The sequence below is a fragment of the Pipra filicauda genome, unplaced genomic scaffold, assembly GCF_003945595.2.
Source record: "Pipra filicauda isolate LSUMZ 115617 unplaced genomic scaffold, ASM394559v2 scaffold25_size4600443_pilon, whole genome shotgun sequence".
NCBI lineage: Eukaryota > Metazoa > Chordata > Aves > Passeriformes > Pipridae > Pipra > Pipra filicauda.
The window spans coordinates 262,513-288,412 of record NW_024104376.1 but is presented as its reverse complement, the minus strand read 5'-3'; the positions used below and the strand labels follow the sequence as shown (position 1 = coordinate 288,412).

Below are 25,900 nucleotides of genomic sequence, written 5' to 3'. Positions count from 1 at the left end.
ATAATACGTTTAAGAACAGAAGGTTGTTGCGCAGAAAAAATTCCAGCCAGGGAAGAGCAGAGTAAGAACATGAGAACAACAAGGTAGACACCAAGGTCAGTGCAGAAGGAGGGGCAGGAGGTGCTCCAGGCGCCGGAGCTGAGGCCCTGCAACCTGTGGTGCAGCCCATGGTGGAGCAGCTGTGCCCCTGCAGCCCATGGAGGACCATTGGAGTGCAGAGACCCCCCTGCAGCCCATGGAGGAACCCATGCTGGAGCAGGTGGATGCATGAAGGAGGCTGTGACCCTGTGGGAGGCCCAAGATGGAGCAGGGTCCTGCTGGGGAACTGCAACCCGAGGAGGGGGAAGACAACGGTGGAGCAGGTTTTTCCCGGGTAGGACTTGTGGCCCCTATGGGGGATCCATGTCGGTGCAGCTCATTGGTGAAGGACTGCACTCCATGGAGGAGTGACCCACGGGACAGCAGTTTGGGAAGAACTGCTGCCCGAGGGATGGACTCACGACAGAGAGGTCCATCAAGGATTGTCTCCCATGGGAGGGACCCCACGGGAGCAGGGGAAGGACTGCTCTCCCTGAGCAGCGGCAGAAACTACAACTGACCGTAACCCCCATTCCCTGTCCCCTTGCACCACTGGGGGGGAGGAGGGAGAACATGGAAAAAGGGGTGGGGAGAAGGTGTTTTTAAGACTGTTTTATTTCTCACTCTTTGGCTCTTATCTATTAGTAATAAATTTAAGTACTATCCCCACTTTGAGTCTGTTTTGCCCGCGAAGGTAATCAGTAAGTGACCTCTCCCAGCTGTTATCTCAGCTCATGAGTCCTTAGCTGTTTTTTTTTCTCTCCTCTGTCCAGTTGCAGAGGGGAGTGAGAGAATGGCCTTAGTGAGTATCTGGCATCCGGCCAGGGTCAACCTGCTACACCATGCTTTTATTTTTGAATGTGACTGGTCATCCTCTAGTATCTCAACTTAAGCACATTAAATAATAAGATAACATCCTGCTCATAAGCATTTTAATAGCAGACATATGCATGTTCCTGCTCATTTCAGTAGAAAACAGTTAATCTAAGTCATAACTGAAGTAATGGTATGACTTTGGAATGAAATGAGCAGTTAATTAGCATCTGATATATAGTAGCTAACCTGATTACAAAAATTTGGGTCTGCAATTTAAATAAATTATGGTAACACTTTAAAAAAGAAAAATGTTTCTAGGGACTGAAAAGTATAACGTGTATTTCTGTGTTTGTATATTAAGGCCAAAACTCTAACCTGTAGTATTTTATGTGATATTTACAAGTGCATAAAAAAACCCTCTTCCTATCCATCAAGCTAAGGGAGGAAAAATACCATTGCCGAGCTAAAATCTTACTACATTTAGAAAAGCAACATAAGAGCAAAACTGAATATGAGGAAGCAGATCTTCAAGACAGATCTTTAGAAAAAAGATGCAAACTTAACTCAAAATTAAAAAAAACCAGAATTTTAGATTTCTAGCCCAATAAATGTAAATATTACTCTTATTGGCAAGAAAAGAACACTGAGCATTTCTCACTTAATTTATTGGGCATTATTGCTGCTTAAGTCTTTTTGATCATATATCACTTCTGCAAGAACCACGTTTTAAGTTCTGGTTGTTGAAATCTAAGCTTTACTCCTTTTCTCTTCCACTCCTTTAAAAGCAAAAAAAACCATGTGGTTGAAGATGGGCCTTGAAATTCAGTATAGAAACTGTATAACTGCCAAAATTGTTTTTTTGTGGTTCAGCACAACTGCAGTTTAAGAATTAACTGGGTATTTCTGACAGGAGGAATCTCAACTATTTTTCCAATGCCTATGCTGCTGCAGTCAGTGCTGTGGACCCAGATGCTGGAAATGGAGAACTCTGCATTAAGGTTCCCTCGGAGCTGTGGAAACATGTTGATGGTAAAGAGACCATACTGCAAGCTTAATTTAAGATGCCATAGAGTTGTTGGCTACAAATTTGCATAGGAAGATAGTAGATTTAAATAAGTAGAGGTAGTGTTACATTATTTTATGAAATTATGGTTGCTGTTTCCTTATCACCTGTCTCTTTCCACTGGAAGTCTGAAAAAATACCTTTACACTTCTTGGTAATATGGAGAAATGGTAGCAAGGTTTCTTAACACTCTTCACAAGCATACTCTTGGGTGGTCATGACCCCAAAAGACTATTTGAGGAAGTGGGAATAATGGAGTATATTGGGTGCTAAATTTTAATTTTGAGTTTACTTACAACGTGTATGATCCAACAGAGAAAATAATTTACAAGGATATAGCTATATCCATAATCATACAAAGCTATATCAATTTTATCCCATCTCACTTTGAAGAATGGTTATTTTAAAATTGATTTGGTAGTGGAAGTAGACTGCTTTATAAACTGGCATAATAGATCATGGGGTAAGTAGCTGTTTGAATAAATTACCCTCTGGTGTTGATTATTTTCTTACATGGATCTTATTGGTTTCTTGTATGATTTTCTTACATGGTTTAATCAGTTTTTCCCATGGATTTATGAGACCTGTGAGAGAATAATAACAACTGGATCATGAAGCTGACTCACAGTGTTGTCAGATGCACCTTAATGGGAAAGACATTTTTGTTTCTTTTAATTTTTGTGTAAGTTCCTGTTACCTTACTTGCAAGCCTAGAAAGGAAAATATTCAAGCATGTATAATTTCACTTTTCAAAGTTTGAATGCCAAAATATGGTGAGACCTGTGGGATAAATTTCAGTGTATGCTTGAATTTCTTTTCTTGCAAGTCTATTCATAGGTAAAATTTCTGTGAAACTAAACCAAAGCAAAGACACTTAAGTTACAGGAAAAGCATTAACTATAATAAGAGGTTTTAAGCAACTGCACATGAAAATATTATGTCTTTTAAGAATGTGCCTGCTACATGCAGTTTTTGTAGAACATTATTTCAGCAATGTACGAAGAGATTATGCTTAGGGTACAATCAGTGTATAAATATGCTTTACTGCTGGGAAATTGGAAGATGAAATGTAGCTCCAATTGCAGCTTTTATTAATTAATAAAGATTCCTATAAATTCATATCCTGTAAGTTATGCTTAGGAGGTCTCAGGTTTTGAGGTTTTGAGTTGTACATTTTAAATGGACCCGGAAGTCCATGAAAATGAAGTAAACACATAATCTTGAAAGACTAAGAGTCCAAAACTGAATTATTATTCTGAAATAACTTTTATGTAAGTTGTATATATTTACTCCAATTTTGGTCTTTGTGCTGCAGAGTTAAAAGTCCTGAAGGTGCATATAAACTTTTCTCTGGACCAGCCGAAAGGAGGCCTTCATTTTGTGGTACCTAACATGGAGGGCAACATGGCAGAAAGAGGGGCTCATGTCTTTTCGTGTGGTTATCAGAATTCTACAAGGTAAGAAGACTGTCTTTGAATGTTACACTATATTTCCTACTTAGTGTTGGAAATACAAATAATTTCTTTGAATTCTTTTAAGTTTGAAAAATTCTAGGACTTAAGTTGTGCCTGAAAGGAGCTTACTGATGTGAAGTAGCATCTAATGACTAGTAATTAGGATGTCTTGTCTTTATAGCTCAGCAGGAGGTAATGGCAAAAAAAATTGTAAAGCTTTATAAAGTTAATATATTGTAGGAGTCAGTATGTCAACATTCATATATTCTTAAAGTATTTAGGAATATCATTTGGAACTTGAGAGAAAAATCACCTGTGAAAAAGAGTTAAGTATAATTATTGACCATTTTCACCCCAATTTTAACTTTCCTAGATTTTGGTTTCCTTGTGTTGATTCATATTCTGAGTTGTGTACCTGGAAGCTTGAGTATACTGTAGATGCTGCAATGGTGGCTGTTTCAAACGGAGATTTGGTGGAAACTGTATACACCCATGATATGAGAAAGAAGACTTTTCATTACATGCTGACTATTCCAACTGCAGCTTCTAACATCTCCTTGGCAATAGGACCTTTTGAAATTCTTGTTGATCCATACATGCATGAGGTAATAATCTTCATCACAGAGGCCTGCTTTTTTATTTTTTTAAAAAAGAATTACTGACTTATGTTACAACCCGTATGTATTGGTCAAATGTGGATATGTCTAGATCATCGTCCATTAGTACAGTTATATGATAAAGCTTGTCTAGTAATGCCTGTATTTAAATTTATCTCCAAAATAATGCCTTTGAATGAGCAATAATTCTGTTTCTGTCTGAATTTAGTTGGAGTTGGGTTTTCTCGCAGTTATGTAATATGCTTGATATTTATGTATTTGAATATATTTGTAGGCCTTCTAACAAATTTTCCTGTGTTTTGTAGGTGACTCACTTTTGCTTACCACAACTTCTCCCATTGCTCAAACATACCACGTCATACCTTCATGAGGTGTTTGAATTTTATGAGGAGATTCTTACCTGCCGCTATCCATACTCCTGTTTCAAGACTGTTTTCATAGATGAAGCTTATGTTGAAGTAGCTGCTTATGCATCCATGAGTATTTTCAGGTTAGTATTTGAGAAAATTACACCACAGACCTAGAAGCTCTAGATCCAAGACTGTGGAAAAATATCTGTAAATCTAGTTATTTTTGTAACCTGAGTTTTGGACTCTCTAGTTTGAAAAGGCTCATTTTTGTTGGCATTACAGACTTTTAACACCATTGCCATTTTTATCTGTTATAAAGACGTTGGATTTGTATTTACTTTAATAAAAAACTGTCAGAGATTTTCCTTCTGAATTAGAAATGCCATGCATGAAGTGCAATTTAATCTCAAATTAAGTTGCAGAAGTTTGATTGTGTTTTACTTTTCTTCAGCTGGAATAGGGTATCAGGAATCCAAGAGAGTTTCACCAGTTACAATACTTAGCCTCTACACAGAGAGTTGTATATAGATATACTGATCTTCTGTAGAGCAGGAGATCTGCCTGATTTATAAGATTATTTAAAAAAAGGGATTACTGTCTCACTGGAAAAACAGTGAATGAATTATTTTATTTATTTTGGCTTTTAAAGCAAGGTCTCTTGTGTTTCTTTGGAGCTGGTGCTCATGTTGCGTTATTTTCTTTTTATGGGGTCCAGCACAAATCTCTTGCACAGTGCAATGATTATAGATGAAACTCCACTGACAAGGAGGTGCTTAGCACAGGCCCTGGCCCAGCAGTTCTTTGGATGTTTCATATCCAGAATGTCCTGGTAAGTATTTTACCATAGTATTCTCTAGAAAATGGGAAAAATCTAGAAAGCTAAAATTTTAATTTGCATATCGCGTTTTATCAGCAAAATAAGCGAAACACTAATTGTAGAAGAAAGGAAGAAAAAAGAAAAAATAATAAAACCAGCTCAATAAATGAAAATCCATTAGTATTTTTTGTTGTTGTTTGAAAGGAGAATGTGAGAGATAAAAGTTCCAAAGCCTGTAGAGATCGAATATGTCTTCCTGAATATTGTAGTGTGCTTTGGCACGTGGAAATTTTAGAAGGGAGACTCTTCTACATCATCAGTAAATTTCTGTCAGATATTCTGGATGAAGAAGTGTAGCCTGCATAGGAAGTACTTACAGAGCACAGAACTAATAAATTAAGAAGTTGTTCAGGGAGGGCAATGCAGAAATTAGTGTCAAACAGGAAAATTCCTGCTAAGGTGACTATAACTTCATTGCTCAGAAAATCTCCCCAGCTGGCTCTTGCAGTTATGATGAATATTTATTTTAAATCGTTTTGCATACACTTTATATATTGGGGACAATTAGCCCATTACTTTTTTTCATTACAAAAGTATATGTCTCAGAGTATCCTTATTTTAAAAACAGGAAATCAACATGTTATTAAATTGGTGTTCATTCTATAATAATTTCTTTTGCTCTTCCTTATTTGTAGCCTACTTCCATGGTGAATACAATTTTTTCTGTCCTTCATAATGATTCCCTTTCTGTATGTTCTTGTTTTATTCACTTCATTGTACCCTTTGTGTCATTCTTCTGTTTATGATTCTAGTTTCTGTTCTTGTTATAGTTTTTGTCCCTATTTTTCTCTCTTAGAACATAACTCACAGAAGATGTGTTTAAATAGGTGTCCACCAAATTGTGAAATAGATATTTTGTTGGCTTGCTGTCCAAATCTTCTGCATTGAGATGTTTATCAAGAACTTAAGATCATATAGATTGGCAGTTGCTTTAGCTTTAGTGTCCATTTCCACCCATTTATTGTTATTATTTCGGCTAAAGTAGCTTGGGTTTATATTTTAATCTGGATTTCTGTGGTAAAAGTTCAGTTTTCACTGACTTTTCAGTTTCATTGGTCCCATCCAGGTGCCAAGATCCATAAATTGGTTCACAGCTCATCAGACTCCTATTGACTTAGAGAAGTTATATAACCTGTTGAAATCTGTGGCTATTTTTGAGCTGGTCAAAAATACCATCCCCTACAAAATGTCTTCTGAAGTGATATAATTCGTACTTCTTTATTATTATAGGTCAGATGAATGGGTGCTAAAGGGAATCTCTGGTTACATTTATGGCCTTTGGATGAAAAAAACCTTTGGTGTTAATGAGTATCGCCACTGGATTAAACAGGTAACATCATAATAGTAGCATTTTCTGTACCTTTTATTTTGTGTCAAAGATACAGTATAAAACCAGAATATAAAACAGCTTTGCATTGCAATCTAAAGACATGTTTAGTAGTGACAAAACTTAGAGCTAAAATATTTTTACCACTTTCTGCAAGGAAAAACACCAAACATAGGAACCAAAATGCATTTTTCTGACTGCCATATGAATAATGAATAATGAATAATTGTCTCTCTGTGCAATTAGTTTTCCTCTTTTTGTTTGGACTTTTGCACCAAAAAATAAAGGTCAAAAAAGGCGTTACTTTTTGAATACATAGAATATAGGATTCATACGGATATGTATTTGGTGGATTCATTATACTGTGATGGCCATCCATATAGCTCCGAAAGGCTCCAGTATTAGCTTGGATCAATAGAGGATCAGGTATCTTTTAATGTCATTGAAGTGCTAAATGAAATAATGAAACAGTAAAAAATCCCTGTTGAAGGGATTTCTTTTCCTGGAAAAGAAATTTCTGTCTATAGCTTACATTTTCAAATGTAATGCTCTGAGACAGATACTTTCTAGTGATAGCAGCAGTGACTCCTCATTCTTTGCCAGTAACATTTATTCACAGGAAGATGTGTATCTTCTTCCTCTCCTCACATTCTCTCGCTCTCCCTATTCCATGAAATTAAATTCCTAACCCCATGGGCTCCATTAAAACCCCTTACTAACACGGGGACCCAGTACCATATCGTTATCTGCCTAATGTTCATTCAGCTCACCAGTTGTGTGCTGTCTGTGCTAAAGGCGTGGGTGCTACAGAGAACAGCAGAACTGGGTGTAGATCTGTTGCAGAGTTCACTGCTGTGTTGTTCCCCATGAGTTGCTAAGGGCGTCCATATAGAAGTGAGAGGTGCTACTGTCACAGCCTCCGGTTCTGCCCTTCCTTCTTTGAATGTGTTACTAGTGTATGAAAGTGTGTAAGTTTATATGAATCAATAAATATCAATACATATCAACATTTGAAAATTGTTTAACTAACATTGGGTTGCAAACAGACATCAGTTTACACTGATTTGGTTCATGTTGATTGTTGAGCGACAGTGAGCCCATGCAAACATCTGGCCTTAAAGTTAACCTTAAAGTGTGCTTGTTAACATGGGCACAGCATCACACAAATTCAGATTCATGTTCCTGTGCAGAGCTTGGGCCAGATGTATATATATATATATTCATATTTTAAATATTTATTTAATTTTATTTATGTATATTATATACATACGTACATGTATGTATGTGTGTGTGTGTAGTTGCTCTCTACTGCAAGGAAATGCTGATTACCCTTATCTCTTTTGATCAGAGACAACTTATTTGTTGAATAATAATACTCTTTAGCTGTAATGTAGTTCAGTATTATTGTGGGTTGACCCACTGTCCAGACCCAAAACAAGTATTAACTGCTAATTTCTACTGTTTTATTATTGTTTGTCATGCAAGAACATCCCCGATTTTAAAATATTCTCTCTCTCTGTAAATATGGTTAATTAGGAGGTGTGGCTTGAACAATGATATTAAAAGCTTTCTTGTCTTCTTTAAATAATTGCTCTTGAAATATGCTTACTTACGTATGTTGTTCTTCTTAGGAGTTAGATCAAATAGTGGCATACGAACTGAAGACTGGTGGAGTTTTACTGCATCCAATATTCGGAGGAGGAAAAGAGAAAGACAAGTATGTTTATTTAAGCTGCAAGTCATTGAAGGGTATGTTTTTATGGGGCCATTAATATATGCCTTGGGTGTGTTGTGTAGCACAAGGCCAAAGGCTGAAGATCTTGAGCTGCCCCAGGCATGTATTACCAGTCTCATAAAGTACATCTTGAGAATATTGTACTAAGTGTGGTTTTATTTGTCTTTCACTTTAAATCTCAAAGGGAATTAAGTATAATGAATGTTTTTAATGCTGTTACGAAACTGCTTTTTAGTAAGAGGATAAGAGAAGAATATGATGCCATAATTTTGACCTGAGCTATTTCTGGAGTGGTTAGTAGTTTTCAGGCTTTTTACACTATCCTCAGCTTTTTCTTTCTTTGCTCTGTTTTCTTAACCACTCTCAGATATCACCCTTTAATCTTACGCTGAGATTTCTTAATATATTTTGGGGGAAAAAGTATTAGATCAGTGTACTGTAAAGAACTATTGGTTTCCAGTGGATTTGTATTTTCTCAATAACTGTAGCTTCGGTATTTTTAGTTTAAAATTATTCCCCTTACCTGTATTGTAATACTACTACCCACTGAGTAATTTGAACCACTGGAGGTAGAAAAATATTACTAGATGTCAGATCAGTAAAGTTTATCTGTGTTTCAGTGACAAGCTTTTGCTGGGTTTTACTTTTGTTACATAAATTGATGTAGTTATGACACAGCCTCACAAGGAGTTGCTCTTTGTAAACTTACAAGCAGCATATGCAAAACTGTGAGGTTGGGCCTGTGCAGGTAGAGTGAGAGAATATGTGACTTTCTTGTCTTTACTGCAGCAGAAGCCCCTGTTTTGCAAATATACAACCAAAAAGTATCTAGCAGTGGTTCTCTTGCATTTGATTGTGTGTAAATCCAGATTTTGTTAATTTAAAATTAAAACTCTGGATTTAGAACTGAATGAATTATGAAAATCACCCATTTAACATTTGAATGGTGATTTTTTTTTTTTTTGAGATATGAAGAAAGTGTTTTCTGAAGTCAGAAATAGGACATGTTGGCTTGTTTCACAGCCAGGTGAACCCTCAGCAATGACCATGTTCTCTGGCTGTTGACAATGACAGATGAAGCTTGTATGTGCATGCCAAGCTGTTACTCGGTTTTGTTTGTCTGCTCATGATGGATTTTGATTTAGTTTACTGTCCTGTTCTTTCTTTTATGCAGACCAAGGACCTGGGTGCTTTTGTTACATGTACATCTGAAAAGCATATTACAATTAGCAACAGTCATTTTATGGCATGCTGTTGCTTATGGTGTCTTTTTTTAAAGAAAATTTGGGAAATGAGGTCTTGGCAGGCTTTTTAATTGGCAGCATTACAATTCAGCAGCATACTCACCTATACAGAGAAACTAAATTCATGGTTATAGGATCGGATGAAACTAGAGATAAGGGGCACATGCTTAAAAAAGGGAAATTCACTGAAATCAAAGTCACTTCGTAACTGTTAATTTTATTAATTTCATCATATTTATTCTAGAATTGATCACAAATTATTGACAAAATCTTGTCCTGATGCTCATAAATGTGTTTCCTCTATGTGACATATTATTGAAGACTGTGTTTCTACAGTTATTTTACTACTTCACTGTATTTCAGCTTGTTAGTAATAACCACAACATCACTTACATATAAATTACAACTTGCTGTTTCTTGTAGATTGCAAAGTTCCCTTGTATGTAAATTAAATATATGTTCCTGACTCTGGTAGATGATTTGTATTTAGGGGAAGTATTTTCATAATGATGTCTACAACATTTTTTCTCCAGCATATTCTATGCATTTCTTTGTTCTTGTTGTTATGATGCAGTTTTCTGCCAAACATTTTTGCGGTACAGCAGTTCTAACTAATAATAATATGAAGAAAATTTGCATTAATTAATAATCTTTTTCAACTGAATTAGAAGTAGAATAATATAATAAATCATCGAGGAGAAAAAAACCCCACCTTCTTTCAGACACGTGAATTAATTTCTATGCAAAACACAGGTCTTACAGGTTCTTCCTGTTTATGTCTGGTGTAACACAGACTCTGCTCTCCAGAACCCTTGTTCTAAAAGACAAAATCCCAGACCTTGAGCAAGTGAAAGAAAGGAAACTGCAGGTTAACTGCTATATGGATGAAAGCTTCAGAACAAAGCTTTGTGTCTTATGTTTTCATTTTGTGTTCTCCTCTCTCAGACTTTGGTTCTATTCAATTTTGATTCTGCTGGTACCACCCTATTATAAAAATTAAAAAGTTGAAGAAATTTATAAAGATATATTTCATATGGAAGAAGCTTACTAGCAGGTCTATATTGAATGCCAGGACTGTGTTCAAGAGCATGATCATTATAAATTTCCATGGAAGTGTTGGTTCAGTTTCCACTTTGACAAGGGTTCTAGGTCCATATTACTAATTTTCTCATTTGGTGCCAATTCAATAAAAGTTTTAGAAGTATAATGGTTGAAGAAAAATATTATCTGAAGAAATATGCTGATATTGAATGAACTACAGAATATAACTGTCAAATGCAAAGTTTGTTTTGCAGTTAAATAGTGTAACCAGTACCAAAATCAATCAACACTTAGTAACTTTAAGAAGGCCAAGAATGTGGGTCCTGGCTTGGTTGTAATTTGCAAGAAAAGAATTTTACCAGAGTCAATCAACTGTATAATTTGAAGCTGGATAAATAGTTTTTATACTGAGACCAAATTATTATATAATGTCTGAACCACAACCTCAGTTTCCCCCTTGAATTTCAATTCTTTGATTGTTGCTAAACCTTCCCTACCTCAGAATAGAGAATTATCCAAAATAACAGGAGAATTGTGATAAGGAAAACTTGCTTATCAACCAGAAACAGCAAGGAGTAAACCTATGTACTTCTTTTTCATATAATTACTGTACCTAAGAAGGGCTTAGATTAGGGCTTAGTACTTGCTTAGATTTACAAATACTTTTCTTTTTGTATCTTCTTAAGGTGTTTCAACAGATACTCATAAGCAAAGTAAAGGGAATCTCCCAATAAATAGAAAGATGGAAAAATTATTAAGGCACTGCAGCTGCCTTGGTTTTTGTCATCTCCTGAAATCTTAAGGGCTGCAGATAAGGAGCTAAGTACTGGTCCTGTCCTGCTAGAATACTTGCTGCAATACATCTTTCAACTGCATAGAAAGAGTGGTTGAAGTTAAAATGGTTTGTTTAATAGGTCTTTGAAAGTTTGGGAAAGCAGTCTCTTCCTGAGGTAGCTGGCATGAAAGATCCAGCTTATAGCACTTACCTTTGATCGTTACAATCTGTAAATCATTTCATTCTGTATTGCTGTGCCTTCTAAAGTCTTTGGACAATTCTGGTGTCTGGTTCATCTGGAAATGGTTTAGTTAGGTTATCTGTAAGTGAGAATCACAGGGGAAGAATCCAGTTTTGAGCCCAGAAATTTTAAGTTGCTGGCATCTCAATGTTGCAATGGCCAATTTCTAATTAACCACCAACCAGCATAAAATAAGTCTGGATTTCCACTTCTTAAGAAGTTGGCCTGACATGGTGTGGGTGCAATTTCTTCTGATGTTTGTTATTCATTCATGGAAAACTCAAATGTTCTGTGAAAAAAAAAAAAAAGAAAAAACATAGCACAACAACATAGAGTTGCCACAGACTTGGTTCATCAATAAAATTAAGTCAGACTTTTAATTATTTGTACTTCTCAAGAGAAGTAGCCTACTTGAAAGGAGGCAAAAAAAGTCTTATTTTTCTAAAGCATTCTGTATTACAGCTACTTTTTTACTTTGAAACTGGACCACAAGTCAGAATACTTGTGTTCTGAAATGTAAAACTTGGTGGAGAAAATTTATTTCCATCAAAATTAAAGTCTTTTGGTGCTTTATTGCTGTATGGCCACTAAGACTATTGAGAAATTGGTTCTGTTTCTTAAAGTTTTGGGAGTTTCACCATTTGTTTGTCTTCTGATATGGAATGAACTTAAACCATTTAAAATGTTTTGCTTATAGTCATAAAGGGTATATGTGAAGGAACACCACAGATAGTTCAAATTATGGAAACAGTGTGGTAGCTGTAATGTGATGCTCTGCCTAGTCTTTCTTGGCATATTATCTGATTTAGAAGATATCAAGTTTGCCAAAGTACTGAAAGATAAAGTTGCTAACTAAAATAAGGAGAAAGCAATTGCTTTGGCTCATCACATGAAAGTCTGCTTGAATTGTAAAACTCCTACTTTTCTTTAGTTACAGAGTTATTTATTTAAATCAAAAATATTTACTATATACAGTATAAGTCACTCTTAAAAGGGAAGTGGAGCAGGAAGAACATTGATTCATTAGTAATTTCCAAAAAAAGTCACAGATTCCTTGCTCAGTCTGTTAGTGCCACCAGTGTCTTTACAACAGGTATTGTGTGCCATTAGTCTCCATCCAGTACTTGCTGGATTCCAGATACATAACACCCTTGTCACCTCTCTGTACAAATGAGTGATCATTGTAAGCATGCCATTATTTATAACTAAAGCTGCACAAGAGATCTTAAGTAATTGTTGGTACAACTCTAAGCTTTGTGCTAGGTACATTTTAAGTTTCATTCAATAAAATGGCAAATAGAGAGCTGTTTTGTTTTTTTTTTCAGCCCTGCATCACATTTACATTTTTCTATCAAACACCCTCATACACTGTCCTGGGAGTATTACACTATGTTCCAGTGTAAAGCACATCTTGTTATGAGACTGATTGAGAACAGAATTAGCATGGAGTTCATGTTGCAGGTAGGTATTTAAATGAGTATGCGTAATGTAGAAAACTTTCTGTCTTTAATTGCATTTCTAATCATTAAATGGGGTTTAGAGAAGAACAAAACAGGTTGTCATAGGATTCCATTTGTAGTTTCAGTTTTAGGAGGACTGAACAAACATGAAGTGTAGGTCATTTGTGCTAGGATAAGGTTAACTATTATTCTTATGCATATCTTATAATACTTTTTATATATTGCATATTCTGTTTAATCTTAGGGTATTTCATTGGTTTGGGTTGTTGTAATTGGTTGTTAAAACTGAGAGCCCTAACTGATGTTGTTGTGAGCTACTCTCATGAAATTATAAATAATGAAAGTAATGAGGCTCCAACTTCTGCTCTCTCCTCTGTATAAAACTATCAGTGCTAGATGGAACATAGATGTTTAGATTAGAAGAAGCAGTTGAATAGAAGATTGTAGTTTTATTCTGAAATGCTAAACTTCTGCAGAACTGTAGTTTCTCTTCTTTGCTAAATATCTTTTGTGACATGCCTTACAAAAGATAGGGTACTACAAACAAACACCCAGTCAGGAGCTGAATGATATTTTCATATCAATTTCAGGTTTTGAGGGGGGGTTCATTTTTTTTGTTGGTTTGGGTTTTTTTTTAAGGAAAACATGTATGTTGTTGTGCTAGAGCTGTTTTAAGAAGTTATCAGGTTGAAAATGCAGCAGAGAACCTGATGAATATTTTATTTCTGCAAAAGGAGATAATGATCTGTTTTACTGTAGATGATTTTTGAAAGTTGGTGGATTTTAATGGATTTTATGTGTGCATATATATATGTAACTTTGAGAAAGTTATATTTGAGACTGCAAATCACAATTTCTGTTATGTTGGCCTTTAGTTGCAATTCAGCTGCAACTGAACATAAAAGCTTATTTTATGTATTGAAGTATTTAGGGAAACTAGTAACTTTTTATCATTTTAGGTTTTCAACAAATTGTTGAGTCTGGCCAGCACTGCTTCATCTCAGAAGTTCCAGTCACACATGTGGAGTCAGATGTTGGTTTCCACATCTGGGTTTTTGAAATCTATCTCAAATGTCTCAGGCAAAGACATCCAACCTTTAATAAAGCAGTGGGTGTATCCTTTTTATTCTTGGTCTGGATTGTTAATATGGGGAATGAATTTGTTTTTTTAATTGGGACTATTAAAGGAATGTGGAGAAAGGTATGAAACAGGTACATTATTGTGTGAATTAGATGTATATGTGACTTCACAGCCTTTTCATAGTCTATGCTGGCTTTTTTGCATGTTCTTTACTAGAAGGGATTTCATTATTTTAAGTTTTACTTTGAAAGAAGCACAAGAACTCTGTGGGAATTTAAGGCCAAATTATACTAAAGGGATTCCAGAGGACACTGCCCATAGAAATATGCTGAAGTCTGACATGGAAAATGCTATAGTCTGGTGCATTTTAATATGTGATTTCCAGTAAATCCCCATGAAATAAGTGACCTAAAGCACAGACTGATAGATTACAATACACTTTAATAGCTTGGTAGCTGGTGTTAATATTACAATTTCAGGTAAAATAAACCTCTGTGTGTTGACTCTTCAAATTTCAGTGATATTAGGCAAGAAATAGGGTTTCTTATTGTGGATTGATATGAGGGAAAATTTGAATTTGCTCCATTTAACAGGTTTAATTGTTAGTTTTATTTAATGTGACTACAGGCTGGAATCCTACGTGACTGCAGCAAAAACATACCTTACTGTTCTAACAGACAACAACACTAGGTATTTATATTTATACATTATTTATCTAAGCTGACTTAATGTTCATGCATCTCAATATCTAACTAAAAAGCCCTGTGTAATTAATATTTATAGAGTAATATGGGAAGTTAGCACTTTATTTGCATCAGAAGTATTCATGAAGTATAAATACACATTATTCTTATTTCCATATTTGAGGAAAATACAATATATATATTCCCACTGCAGCTATACCTGAATGTCAGCATTAATCTGAGCAGGATGAATTTTAACTACATCTGTTGTGTAAGCAAGGAAGAATTGTAACTCTCAGATTTGGGGATTTTTCAGCTTCTATGGACTTTGACCCCAAGTCTTATCCTGTTAACTGTACCTTGCATTTAATCCTATGATTATAACCTCCCTACTGTGCTCGAAACACTGTTACACCTGTGACAGTAGATTGTCCACTCTGTAAGACCACAGCAGGTCTTTATGTTGTTTGGGAGGAGGTCTTATTAAGTAGAGCTGTCTTATGCTCTTAACAAGGGCTGTGTTGATGCTGAGTTTAAACCTTATGCTGAAGAAACCACTAGAAATGCCTTAAACTCTACCTGATGTCAAAGTCTCGGAGCTTTATGAAGGCAGCCTCTGTGAACAAAACCAGTTGGATGTATCTGGGCAAATGGCCAGATTTTGGGAGAAAAGTTAATAACCTGTGTACAACAAGAAGCATCTTCGAATCTGGAAGCTCCTCCCCTAAGTGTCAGGATATGAAAGAACAGATTTTCCTTCCTTTCTTTTGTCTTATATTGTCAGAGACTTGTGAAAATGCTCATTAGACTAAAACGCTTCCGTTTAGTTGTTTTAGTTTTACTATAAATGAAGTGCAGTAATGGCTGTCATCAGACAACGAATGATGAAATTATTCACAGGAAGAGTTGGCCTCATAAATTATTTCCTGGGGAAAAAATGCAGAGTAAGATTGTTACTTTTCATCATTCGTGTTGTATACTCTCATGTATATGTGAACTCATGTACACATACACATGTGAATGCTCACATGACCCAGTGTGAAAAACTGGAATAAAATAATTGAGTTAAATGTAGTGTGGGTGGAAAACAGAAACTGATGTCTACATTTTCCCTTTGGTTTCATTCAACCAAAATATATAGTAAAACAAACCATATTGAAATTACTGAAATCTTACTCGATTACTTTCTCTGAGAGCATGTTGAGGACATTGGATGTGGTAGAGTCCAGTACAGTTTTTCATAATTAATTTTTTCTTACTGATAGTTTTCATTGTACTTCAGTTTTTCTCCATAAGAGACAATACTGGACATTAAAGAACTGTTTAAAGAAAAAAAAAAAACAAAGAAGCACCAAAACCTCAAAAATCTTGAAAAATTCATGATGAACGTAAGTGTTGTCATGTCCTTGATTTTATTGGGATAGGAAATTCTAGGAATAAAAAAGCATAAACCAAGTGTAAAGAATTGAGAATTATGTTTGTTTATAACTACTGCATTGTGCACTAGAATTCCTATACTGCTTATTAGGGATCAGAGTGGAGTGGTAAAATTTTATGGTAGCTTTGCATTTAATAGAAAACGGAATGTATTGGAATTGGAAATAAAACAAGACTATACATCTCCTGGGACTCAGAAATACGTGGTAAGGTCCATTTTCCATATTTTACCTACACGTACAAGTTTGATATATACATTAACAAGCATAATTTTAATGTTAATAACAAAATCTTATGAACTTGAAGGGTCCGCTCAAAGTGACAGTGCAAGAACTTGATGGCTCATTCAACCATACATTGCAGATTGAAGAAAACAGTCTTAAACATGATATACCTTGCCACTCTAAAAGCAGAAGGTAAGAACTAAAATACAAACTGCAAGTATTTTTAGTATGGGTATACGCAAACATACAGTGCATTTGATCATAAATATATGCTTTTTTTGAATTTTATGTTTATATTTTCTTAATCTTACTAAACAAGGTTTACCTGTAAGTGGAGAAAATAGAATGTCTTACTGTTTAAGGACAGCTAGAAATCTTACATTTTATATGCAGTTCTTAATTATAAGTAATTTTGTAAAAGTTTTATAAAGAGATTATTTATACAGAATGAGTTGAATGAAAACCAAATAATGAAATTATTCAATTGGGAATCACAAATTAGGGGGAAGACAAATGTAGGCCAGAGGAGTGCCTCAAGGGAAGATCCATGAAAGAAGCACTTGCATAGTTTTCTGTTAAGAGTGCCAGTGCTGTTCAGTAAAACTAATGGGCAAGAAAAGCAACATACTTCCCAAATAGATTCTCTCAGTTTTCTAATGCACTTTCATAGTTACTTTGAATTCTGCTTCTCAAAGTTCTACCTTTGTGTGTAATTGTAAAAATGATGGGAGTAAAAATTATAGAAATGGATGCACAGCTCAAATTTGTGAATACTTTTTGCTGGAGAGAGCACTATTTTTTGGTGTGGTGAAATACACTGGCTGGCTTATGCTCCATTTATAAACTTGTATTTGCCAGTCTGGTAAGTAATACTTTTTTTTTTCTGTTTTCTATATTTAATAGAAATAAGAAGAAAAAGATTCCACTGATGAATGGAGAAGAGGTGGACATGGACCTTTCTGCTATGGAGTAAGTTGGCTTGTTGTAATTTCTCACTGTGAGTCTGAGCCATGTTCTCCTTGTCTAAAGCATGCTATTTTGAAGAACTGGATAATAATCTTGTACTTCGTTATATGACTGGCAGATTTCAAGACTATACCACATTTCTTTTTCTTCTTTGAGACTTTTCTTCTGTAGCTGAGGAAATGCTGGCAAAGTGTAAAAAGTGTTGGTTAACCACTATAATCTGTTTTTCTAATAAATCTTGGGCATGGTAAGGTGATACAATAAATTACTTAATTCTTACACATTTCCAGTGATACCTTTCAGCTGACTCTACAGCTAAAATGTAAACAAAAATTTGCTCGAAACAAAGTAAGGCCATTTTTTGTTGATGAGGACCATTTAACTGCCCTAAGACAGACAAGGTTCTGAAATCTGTGGTTAATTACAAAAGAATCCTTTTAGATTAAAAATAATGATGAAGTGCTTCATGCTGAAATTCACACTGGCATTAGTTTCAGTTCGAACTGTTAAGCTCTTTGGAAGCAAATTGTTACTCAGTGTAAATACCCACCTTAGCCTCCTTGAGTTGGAGCCAGTAGTGCCTGCAAAAATCATGAAGGTTTTGGTACCTTGTTTTCTGTAAGAAGGGAAGTAAATAATCTGCTCTTGAAAACCAGTGGTGTCTCTTTGAAGAAGGGAAGATTGCTTGTCACTTTAAAAGTGTTGGAGATTCTCATAAGTTTAACCTCATCTCATATGATGAGAAAAAATTTTATAAGGTATATATACATTGAGCAAGTTATTACTATCATTTCTATATGACAGTTGACATATGAATAGTCTTTTAATGGTATTGAAGAATAATAAACATGAATATTTGTGAGGATTTTTTATCGGTTATGTTCAGGTCACTGTTGTGTTACAGTGAGCTGAGACTTTAATGATCTTAGAATGACCTTTGAACTGGTATATGACTTACACTTTACCTGATAACCTTCTAATCTGTGATGCAGTCATTCTGTTCTCCAGTTTGGACTCCTCTGCTCCAAAAATATCATATACATTCTTTCTTATTCTTCTAAATCCCAAGTATACACTTTATCATTGTCCTTTCTTCTCTAGCTACTATCTTGATGGTAATTCTAGATATTCTAAGATGTATAAAGACATACACCTCATATTTATAATGATGCTCTTTTCATCATTCCAAACTCTCTCCTAATTCTGTGTCAGTATTTTGCTGTTGTAACTTTTATGTGGAAAAACAAATAAGAGAATTTATTGCATTGTTTGTGCTTGTTGCTCCCGTAAATTCCTTCTGCAATTATGGTGCTGTGTGAATACTAAAGCATAAAATGCTTGTTCAGATGGAATACAGCTGCGTCATTTTATCTGTAGGATAACTTTAATCCCATCTATTGATACTTTCACTTTTATATCATTTGCATGGTTACCCTTGTCAGCTTTCAACATCATAGCATGTGTGTGGTTGTAAAGCACTTTCACATCTATTGATAAAAAAAAATGGATATTTACCATCAGATTTCCTTTCTTGGTTTTTTTTTGGTAGTCTTAACCTTTAGAAGGTGATAAAGTGCTTCTCACTTACCGCATCTGAGAAAGCAGAATCAAATAAACTGAGATTATACAGTAGTTTACCATAAACACAGATCTGTAGGTTAAAAATACTAAAACACTGTGTTCACTTTGATGTATTACGGGTTTGGACAGATTGCCCTGGGAGGCTATAGAATTGCCATCCTAGAAGCAGGAGATTGGACTAGGAGACTTTCAAAAGTCCCCTCTAACCTAGTTTTTTTTATGGTTCTTTGCATCTAAACACTTTACAAATAACTCAGAGCAAGTTAGAACATCTTTGAAATTTGTACAGTCTTGAAATTTTGTAAACTATTAATGTTTTTCGTGTCTGTCTTAGTGCTGATTCCCCTTTGCTCTGGATAAGAATAGACCCCGATATGTCAGTACTGAGGAAGGTAGAATTTGAACAGTCTGATTTCATGTGGCAGTATCAGCTTCGATATGAGAGAGATGTGGTTGCACAAGAAGAAGCCATTCTGGCATTGGAAAAGTTCCCTACTCCAGCATCACGTCTTGCACTGACTGATATCCTGGAACAGGAACAGTGTTTCTACCGGGTGAGAATGATGGCCTGCTTCTGCCTTGCAAAGGTGAGGTTGTCTGGGTGTGGGAGTAAGGGAAGAAATCCACTAGATTTTGTAAATGTTTGAAAAAGGGTCAAAACCCATCACAGTTCTTAAAATGGCTTGATATTTAGCCTCTTAAATGTATTCGCCAAGTATTTTTAACATGACCGATTTGAAAGGAAAGCTGTATTATTTTAGTCTGTAAATGGAGACTACATAAGGCTTTCATAATTGTCAAAATTGAGATGTCAGACATGAAAACCACAAGGGATTTTTCCAGATTTCATTAGGTGGCAGAAATAAAAGACTTTTGTTTAAATTTTTTTCAGAACCAAAGTATATTTTTATTATTTTACAGGGAAGTTCCTTGGCCAATTTGTTGAGAACTCTGAAGTGCTGAAATTCATCTTTGCTAATATGAATTCACATTGCTGCTCTGTATCGTTTCAGATTGAATAGGGTCACAAAACAAGCATCAAATTGGGCTAGAATTAAATATTAAAAACCAAATAATTGTCTTGAAAAGGGAAGATCTTTTTTTGTTAGGCACAAAATTAACATTAAGAATGAAAATTAGAAAGCCCCATAAAACAACTGGATGGAAAAACAGAAGAACAAGAGTTTCTGAAAAGGCATGTTGGTGACATACTTTTATGGATGTGAAGACATATATATTGACAATTTGTAGAGTTCAGATTATTGGCATCTTTCTGCTGTATACCTGTTGGGAATAATTCAGTACCTGTATAGAAATAAATCCTTAGGCCATATTTTAAAAATCAAAATCCAAGAAGTGTTTTTGACAAAGTATTTTAATATTATGAAGCGCTGATGTAAAACTGCCAGTCTTTGTGCTGGTGTTGGTGCTGCCAGTATCTGACTTAAAATATGTGCTTTTCGTAATAAGTTCACTTGGAATATCTAAGAGTGTATATCCCACAGATAAATATTTGAAAAAACAGTTGTTAAAGCATTTAAATGCAATAGTTTTTTCTGTCTTTACTTTGAATTCTTAGGCAGTTGGGCTGCAGATAATCATTACTGGGTTTGTTCAGTTGTAATTGTATGGAAAATCTTAGGTCTATGGATAAGGTGGTTGACTTACAGAAAAGAGGATTATAAGGCAAGCAGAAAGTATGGCTGTGACACTGAATCAAGGTGAAGGAACATGGCAGAACAGAGTTGTACATATGTTTATGTAAGTTACCTAGGAGGAAAAGTGTAATAGATTCTGTTAGTGATTCCAACATCAGGACGTTAGCAGGAATAGCTTCCTGTTGTCATTAACTGTGTTTATTTTCTCGGCTTTTAAATATTCAGGATTTGTATTCTTTATTGAAAAAAACCAAGTCCCTCATGTTTATTTGGTGGGAGGGTTCTTTTTTGTTGATTTGCAGTTTCTAGCTGGATTGCAGTTACTGTTGTCAAATGTTCTTAGTGTATTCCTGTTGATACAGAGAAATGATTTGTGACAATGCAATTATCAAACTGAATTTACTACACTTTCTCAATATACATCATATTAAAACAGCACTTCAGTCTCTCAGCCATAGAGTATCCAGGAGGCACATTAAATCCTCATCCATAAAGAAATTAAGAGATATGTGTTTACGTGCGCACACACACACACTCTGTGCAGAGTCCTTCACAACAAACATAACACATACAGAGAAAGGAGAAAATAATGTCACAGTATTAATTCCTAGGACTATGCAGGCTGATTTTCCAGTTTGAATCCGTTTCAGTATTGGGGATATGCAATAAAGTTTTAAAAAGGAACACTACCATCACAAACTTTTCCCTCCCAAACATTGAGGAGATTCATAGCTGTGCATGACAGTTACATCTTAGTGCACTTTTTTATGCTGTACTGAACTGAATGATGCAGAAATGGAGTGTACCTGCTGCCTTTTCAAGTAGAAATAATGCAAGACAGGAAGGCAGGCTACTTGCATTATTGTTCAGAGAATGTGCAGATATATTTAATTCAGTGTGTAACGGATCAGTAGAATAAGTAGAAAAATTGGATTCTGTCAGTAAAGAGAAATTCAAATGAGTCAGAACACATGATAAAACCAAAAAATACTGAAAAGATGATGATTTATGTATTATTGATTTAACTTGAAAATACAGTTGTTCATCTGCAGTTTTTGCAAAATGAAATGCTTAAAATAAGTTAATGTTTTAAAATATACACCCTGATATTAATGGAATTGTGAATGTCTTGTAAACATAGTAAACTTAGATATTTTAGGGATTGGATTTTATCTGACACTGCTACATAAATTTCCTATTTGCAGTTTTAAGTTCTTCGTCATGGTTTCTAAGCAGTCTGGGATTAAGCGTCCTCTGCAGGAAGAGTAGTTGAAGTTTACAGAAAAAGCTATACCTGCATCTTTAATTTGAACACTTCAGTTATTGCAAACGGAACATTGAGTGTGACTACAGTATTTTCCCTCTCTGACTTTCCTTTGAAGCCTGACTTAGTGGGAAAATGGTTTTCAGTAATAAAGCACCCATTTTACGCAAGAGCAACAGTGAAACAGATTGGTGCCCATATTGAGATAGCCTCTTGCTTTTCTTTCACTTCCTGTGTATGTAATAGCAGTTGAAACAAGCTAAATAATTTAGAAGAAAATTATCAAATTCATTTATTTCTGTGTGAGAACAGATTTTTCCTTAGCTTTTGGTGGGTCTGAAACGATGGAAATTCCTGCCACATTGTAGGGTGCATTGGTCCCATTTGTTTGTGTGCACGCACACATCAAGCACATTAACCATCAGCAGGCACAAGTGTTCTTGTCTGCAGGCTTTCAGTGCTCCATACAGCAAACGTACGAAACTCAGGATGCTGGGAAGGCACAAAAAGCAGTTTTATCTTTGTGGTACCAAAGCAGACTACAGCAATAAATTGTTCTCAATGCACAGTCTTTATTAGTAAATTACAATTAAAGTTAGAGGGAACTGCCTTGCCTTTCACTTTAGGGGTGGTCTTTTATTCTTAGGGTGGCTGAGGCCTATTTTATAGTCTAGGCTGAGGTTACTGGCAGGGTAAATTGGGGAAGATGGTATTGCAAAATACTCTTCCATCACTGGCTTCCGTAGAGTCAGAAAACTTGGCTTAGTGAACACAGGATTTTCATCTAAAATATATGAAAGAGAAAATAATTAAGAACAGAAGTTTATCATGGAAAGATAATTAGTTGCAGACATCTTCCAAGTGGAACAATTTTCATAAAATTTACCTTTAATGTAGAGAGGATATATTGGGACTGACAGTGAAAACTTAGCTAATATAAGATAATACAATGATGAAAATAAGTATCTATTTAAAGGAGAGAATGTTCTTGGCAATTATCCTTTTTGATTATGGGAAATGTGTATTTTTCTACAGCCAAACTAAACTTGCAGTGGTCATGTTAATATGATTTCCCTTCCCCCCTGCTTATTCAGATTGCAAATTCCATGGTAAGTACGTGGACAGGACCACCAGCCATGAAGTCACTCTTTACCCGAATGTTTTGTTGTAAGACTTGTCCAAACATTGTGAAGACCAACAATTTCATGAACTTTCAAAGCTACTTTCTGCAAAAGGTAAAATTTATTTTTCTCAATGAATGAATGTTTTAAAAGAATTGTCAAAATAGGAAAATGTTCCTACAGTTGACAGTTACAGGAACCTGGATAGCAGAATCCTGCTTTACCCCTTCATAAAAATCCAAAGTAACTAATTCTTTTTCATATGTCTTCTGTTTGTTCCATCTTAGCAAAAAAAAACAATTTAAAAAATTTTAACAATTTTTTTCTGAGTAGCTCAAGTTAAATTAACAGTTTCTTCAGAAGAATGGAGTGCATAAAATAATTATTTGCAATTATTTGTGAGCTCATTCTTAAATAGCATTGTAAGGAAACTACTAATTTTATGAATTCAGCAACTGCCTTTTTTCTTTAGTAGCAGTTATAATCTCATAAATCCTAAATTGGTGGACTTTTTAGGCCAAGACACTGCATAATCCTTCTTGCCCTCTTCTTTCTGTTGTCAACATCATGTATTGCTGCAGCTTATTTTGGTGTTAGACAGGTTTTTTTTACTGGAACCTATAATTTTTGGTTGAACAGTGGATAACAAAATTAATTACAATTTTCTTAGGATTCACTTTATAATTATTGTGCAATTGAGTTCTTATTTCATAGATTTCATATCACTGATGATAGAGAAAACTCAAATTTTGTTTTTCGACTCTGTCCAAAATTGGTTTATCCTTCTTCCCACATCTCTTTCTTGGACCTTCTCTTACATTTTTCTGTCTTTTTTTGTCACTGCTCATTCTTTACCACTAAATCTTACACTCTTGTCCCTTTTTAATCTCATGTCCCAAGTTTGTAGATCTAGAGTAAGATTCCTAAATCTGTGTTGAGTGGAGCTTTTAGCTCATTCTAAAATAAATACCTGATCAGAGTAATACCTGTCTGGCTAATAATTCTTGAGGCTTCACTGACCCTCTTGTTTCTGTACATCTCAGTGGTACTGGAAGCTTAGACATTGTGTTCACGTGAAAACACCCAAATTCAGTGTCTGTTTCAGAATTAATTCCATCATCATTTTCTGTCTTTCATTGGTTTCATTACCTTTTTAATAGTGTCTTGACTCGAGAGTCTGTTCTTGGATATACATTTTTCTTTTTGTGACTAATTATTGAGCAATAACTACATAGTTTATTTGATCTGAAAATTAGATAGCATGTGGTAAGTCTTTCAGAAGTTATTTAAGTACAACTTTTCAGAGATTTGCTCTTGTAAATTTGTTAATTGCTGATTTTCAGGATGTACTTTTTTTCAGGGTGTAACTATCATTCCACTAATGTAAGAATGATGCTAGTATTAATTTCATTACACAGACTATGCCTGTTGCCATGGCCCTTCTGAGGGATGTTCACAATCTCTGTCCTAAGGAGGTTTTAATGTTTATTTTGGATTTGATCAAGTATAACGATAACAGGAAGAATAAGGTAAAGAATGTGTTTGTTTTAATCTATTACTTTTTTTTACTGTTGTTGAAAAAAGCCTTAGTTAATGCACTGCATGATGTTTTATGCCACAACTGTAAATATGTGGTTAGGAGAGTTGATGGAAAGGTGATATGCTAAACTAAACAGTAAATGTTACAGAATGTTCTCTAGCTGATATTTCTATGAAGGCACTTTTCGGATGTTTCAAAGCTCTTTGTGCTTGTTGACTTTCTAAGGACCTGCCTGTCTCCATTTGCACACATACTTTTCTTGCTTTACTCTCTTTCGTTCAAAAGACCCATGTGTTTTGAGAAAATGTGCATGAGGCTAACACATAGCACTAATTTGTTGATATTTTTAACGTTGAGAGTATTTGAAAGAGCAAGGAAAGGAAATAATCTTTTTTTAACAATGTACAAGACTGTGGTATTCTGAGTTCTGAATGTCAGCTCTAGCTCACAGAACTGGATTGTCTTCATCTAGTTAAATAACAGATGAAACCTGTTCCATCACTAAACTGAAGCATCTGAGTTTGAAATGTTATCATCCAAAGTTCCTTCTCACAGACCACTTCTGAAGGATGATTATATGACCTTTCATATCCTGAGATGATAAAAAATTCCATCTCCCTAGCTAGTGGAATTGGACAACTATTAGGAGCCTAGCATAATCTTCCCAATGACGTATCCAAATTTGAGTGGAACCAATCTGATGTGTCCTAAGCCTCACTTCTTCTTGTGTGTAGAAACACATACTGTAACAAAACATTTGTTGCTTATTACTGAAATAAGAGGGTGATGGAGGGTGGAAAGGTAGAGTTAGACACATGGATGCAAGCATCAGTAGTCACAGAAAGTGGTGAGTTGTGCTAACGTCTCTCCAGCATTAAAGGAGTGATTGGGCTGTACTGATGTTGCATTTGTTTAGAATAAAGTAACTAATATTCAAATACAGTACTTCTTTCTGCTTTTTATAAATTTTATTTTTACAGTTTTTGCTGCTTACTAACACAACCAACAGATGCAAAAGCCAGGATAATGGAAAGGGTCAAACTATGAGCCCACGTAAGAGGGGCGAATGAAGAAGCAAGATTTTCCCAGCTAAGCAACAGTGAGCTCATTAGTTCACTTCAGAATCTTACAGATTTGCTGGTTGGGTAAACTATGATTTTCTGAGGTGCTAAGCACATATTAACCTTTGTACTAAATACAGAAATAGACAGGTAGGTTTAGATGCTCACATTTGAAATAATGGCTTTTATTTTCCCTATATGGAAGA

At 35.1% G+C, this 25,900-nt stretch overlaps 1 protein-coding gene across 3 annotated transcripts in view; it reads left to right on the top strand.

The window, feature by feature from the left end:
- Positions 1 to 25,900, top strand: part of TAF2 (TATA-box binding protein associated factor 2) — a 66,088-nt gene that overhangs the window by 13,952 nt on the left and 26,236 nt on the right. For all 3 annotated transcript variants that reach the window (XM_027726923.2, XM_027726924.2, XM_039382167.1), the window contains exons 4-18: positions 1,805 to 1,923; positions 3,273 to 3,414; positions 3,785 to 4,016; positions 4,334 to 4,518; positions 5,094 to 5,207; positions 6,486 to 6,585; positions 8,214 to 8,299; positions 12,944 to 13,079; positions 14,038 to 14,192; positions 16,371 to 16,485; positions 16,586 to 16,695; positions 17,407 to 17,472; positions 19,385 to 19,637; positions 23,067 to 23,207; positions 24,512 to 24,622. In XM_027726923.2, the coding sequence (XP_027582724.1) occupies positions 1,805 to 1,923; positions 3,273 to 3,414; positions 3,785 to 4,016; positions 4,334 to 4,518; positions 5,094 to 5,207; positions 6,486 to 6,585; positions 8,214 to 8,299; positions 12,944 to 13,079; positions 14,038 to 14,192; positions 16,371 to 16,485; positions 16,586 to 16,695; positions 17,407 to 17,472; positions 19,385 to 19,637; positions 23,067 to 23,207; positions 24,512 to 24,622 (2,065 nt within the window). The remainder of the gene's footprint in view (positions 1 to 1,804; positions 1,924 to 3,272; positions 3,415 to 3,784; positions 4,017 to 4,333; positions 4,519 to 5,093; positions 5,208 to 6,485; positions 6,586 to 8,213; positions 8,300 to 12,943; positions 13,080 to 14,037; positions 14,193 to 16,370; positions 16,486 to 16,585; positions 16,696 to 17,406; positions 17,473 to 19,384; positions 19,638 to 23,066; positions 23,208 to 24,511; positions 24,623 to 25,900) is intronic.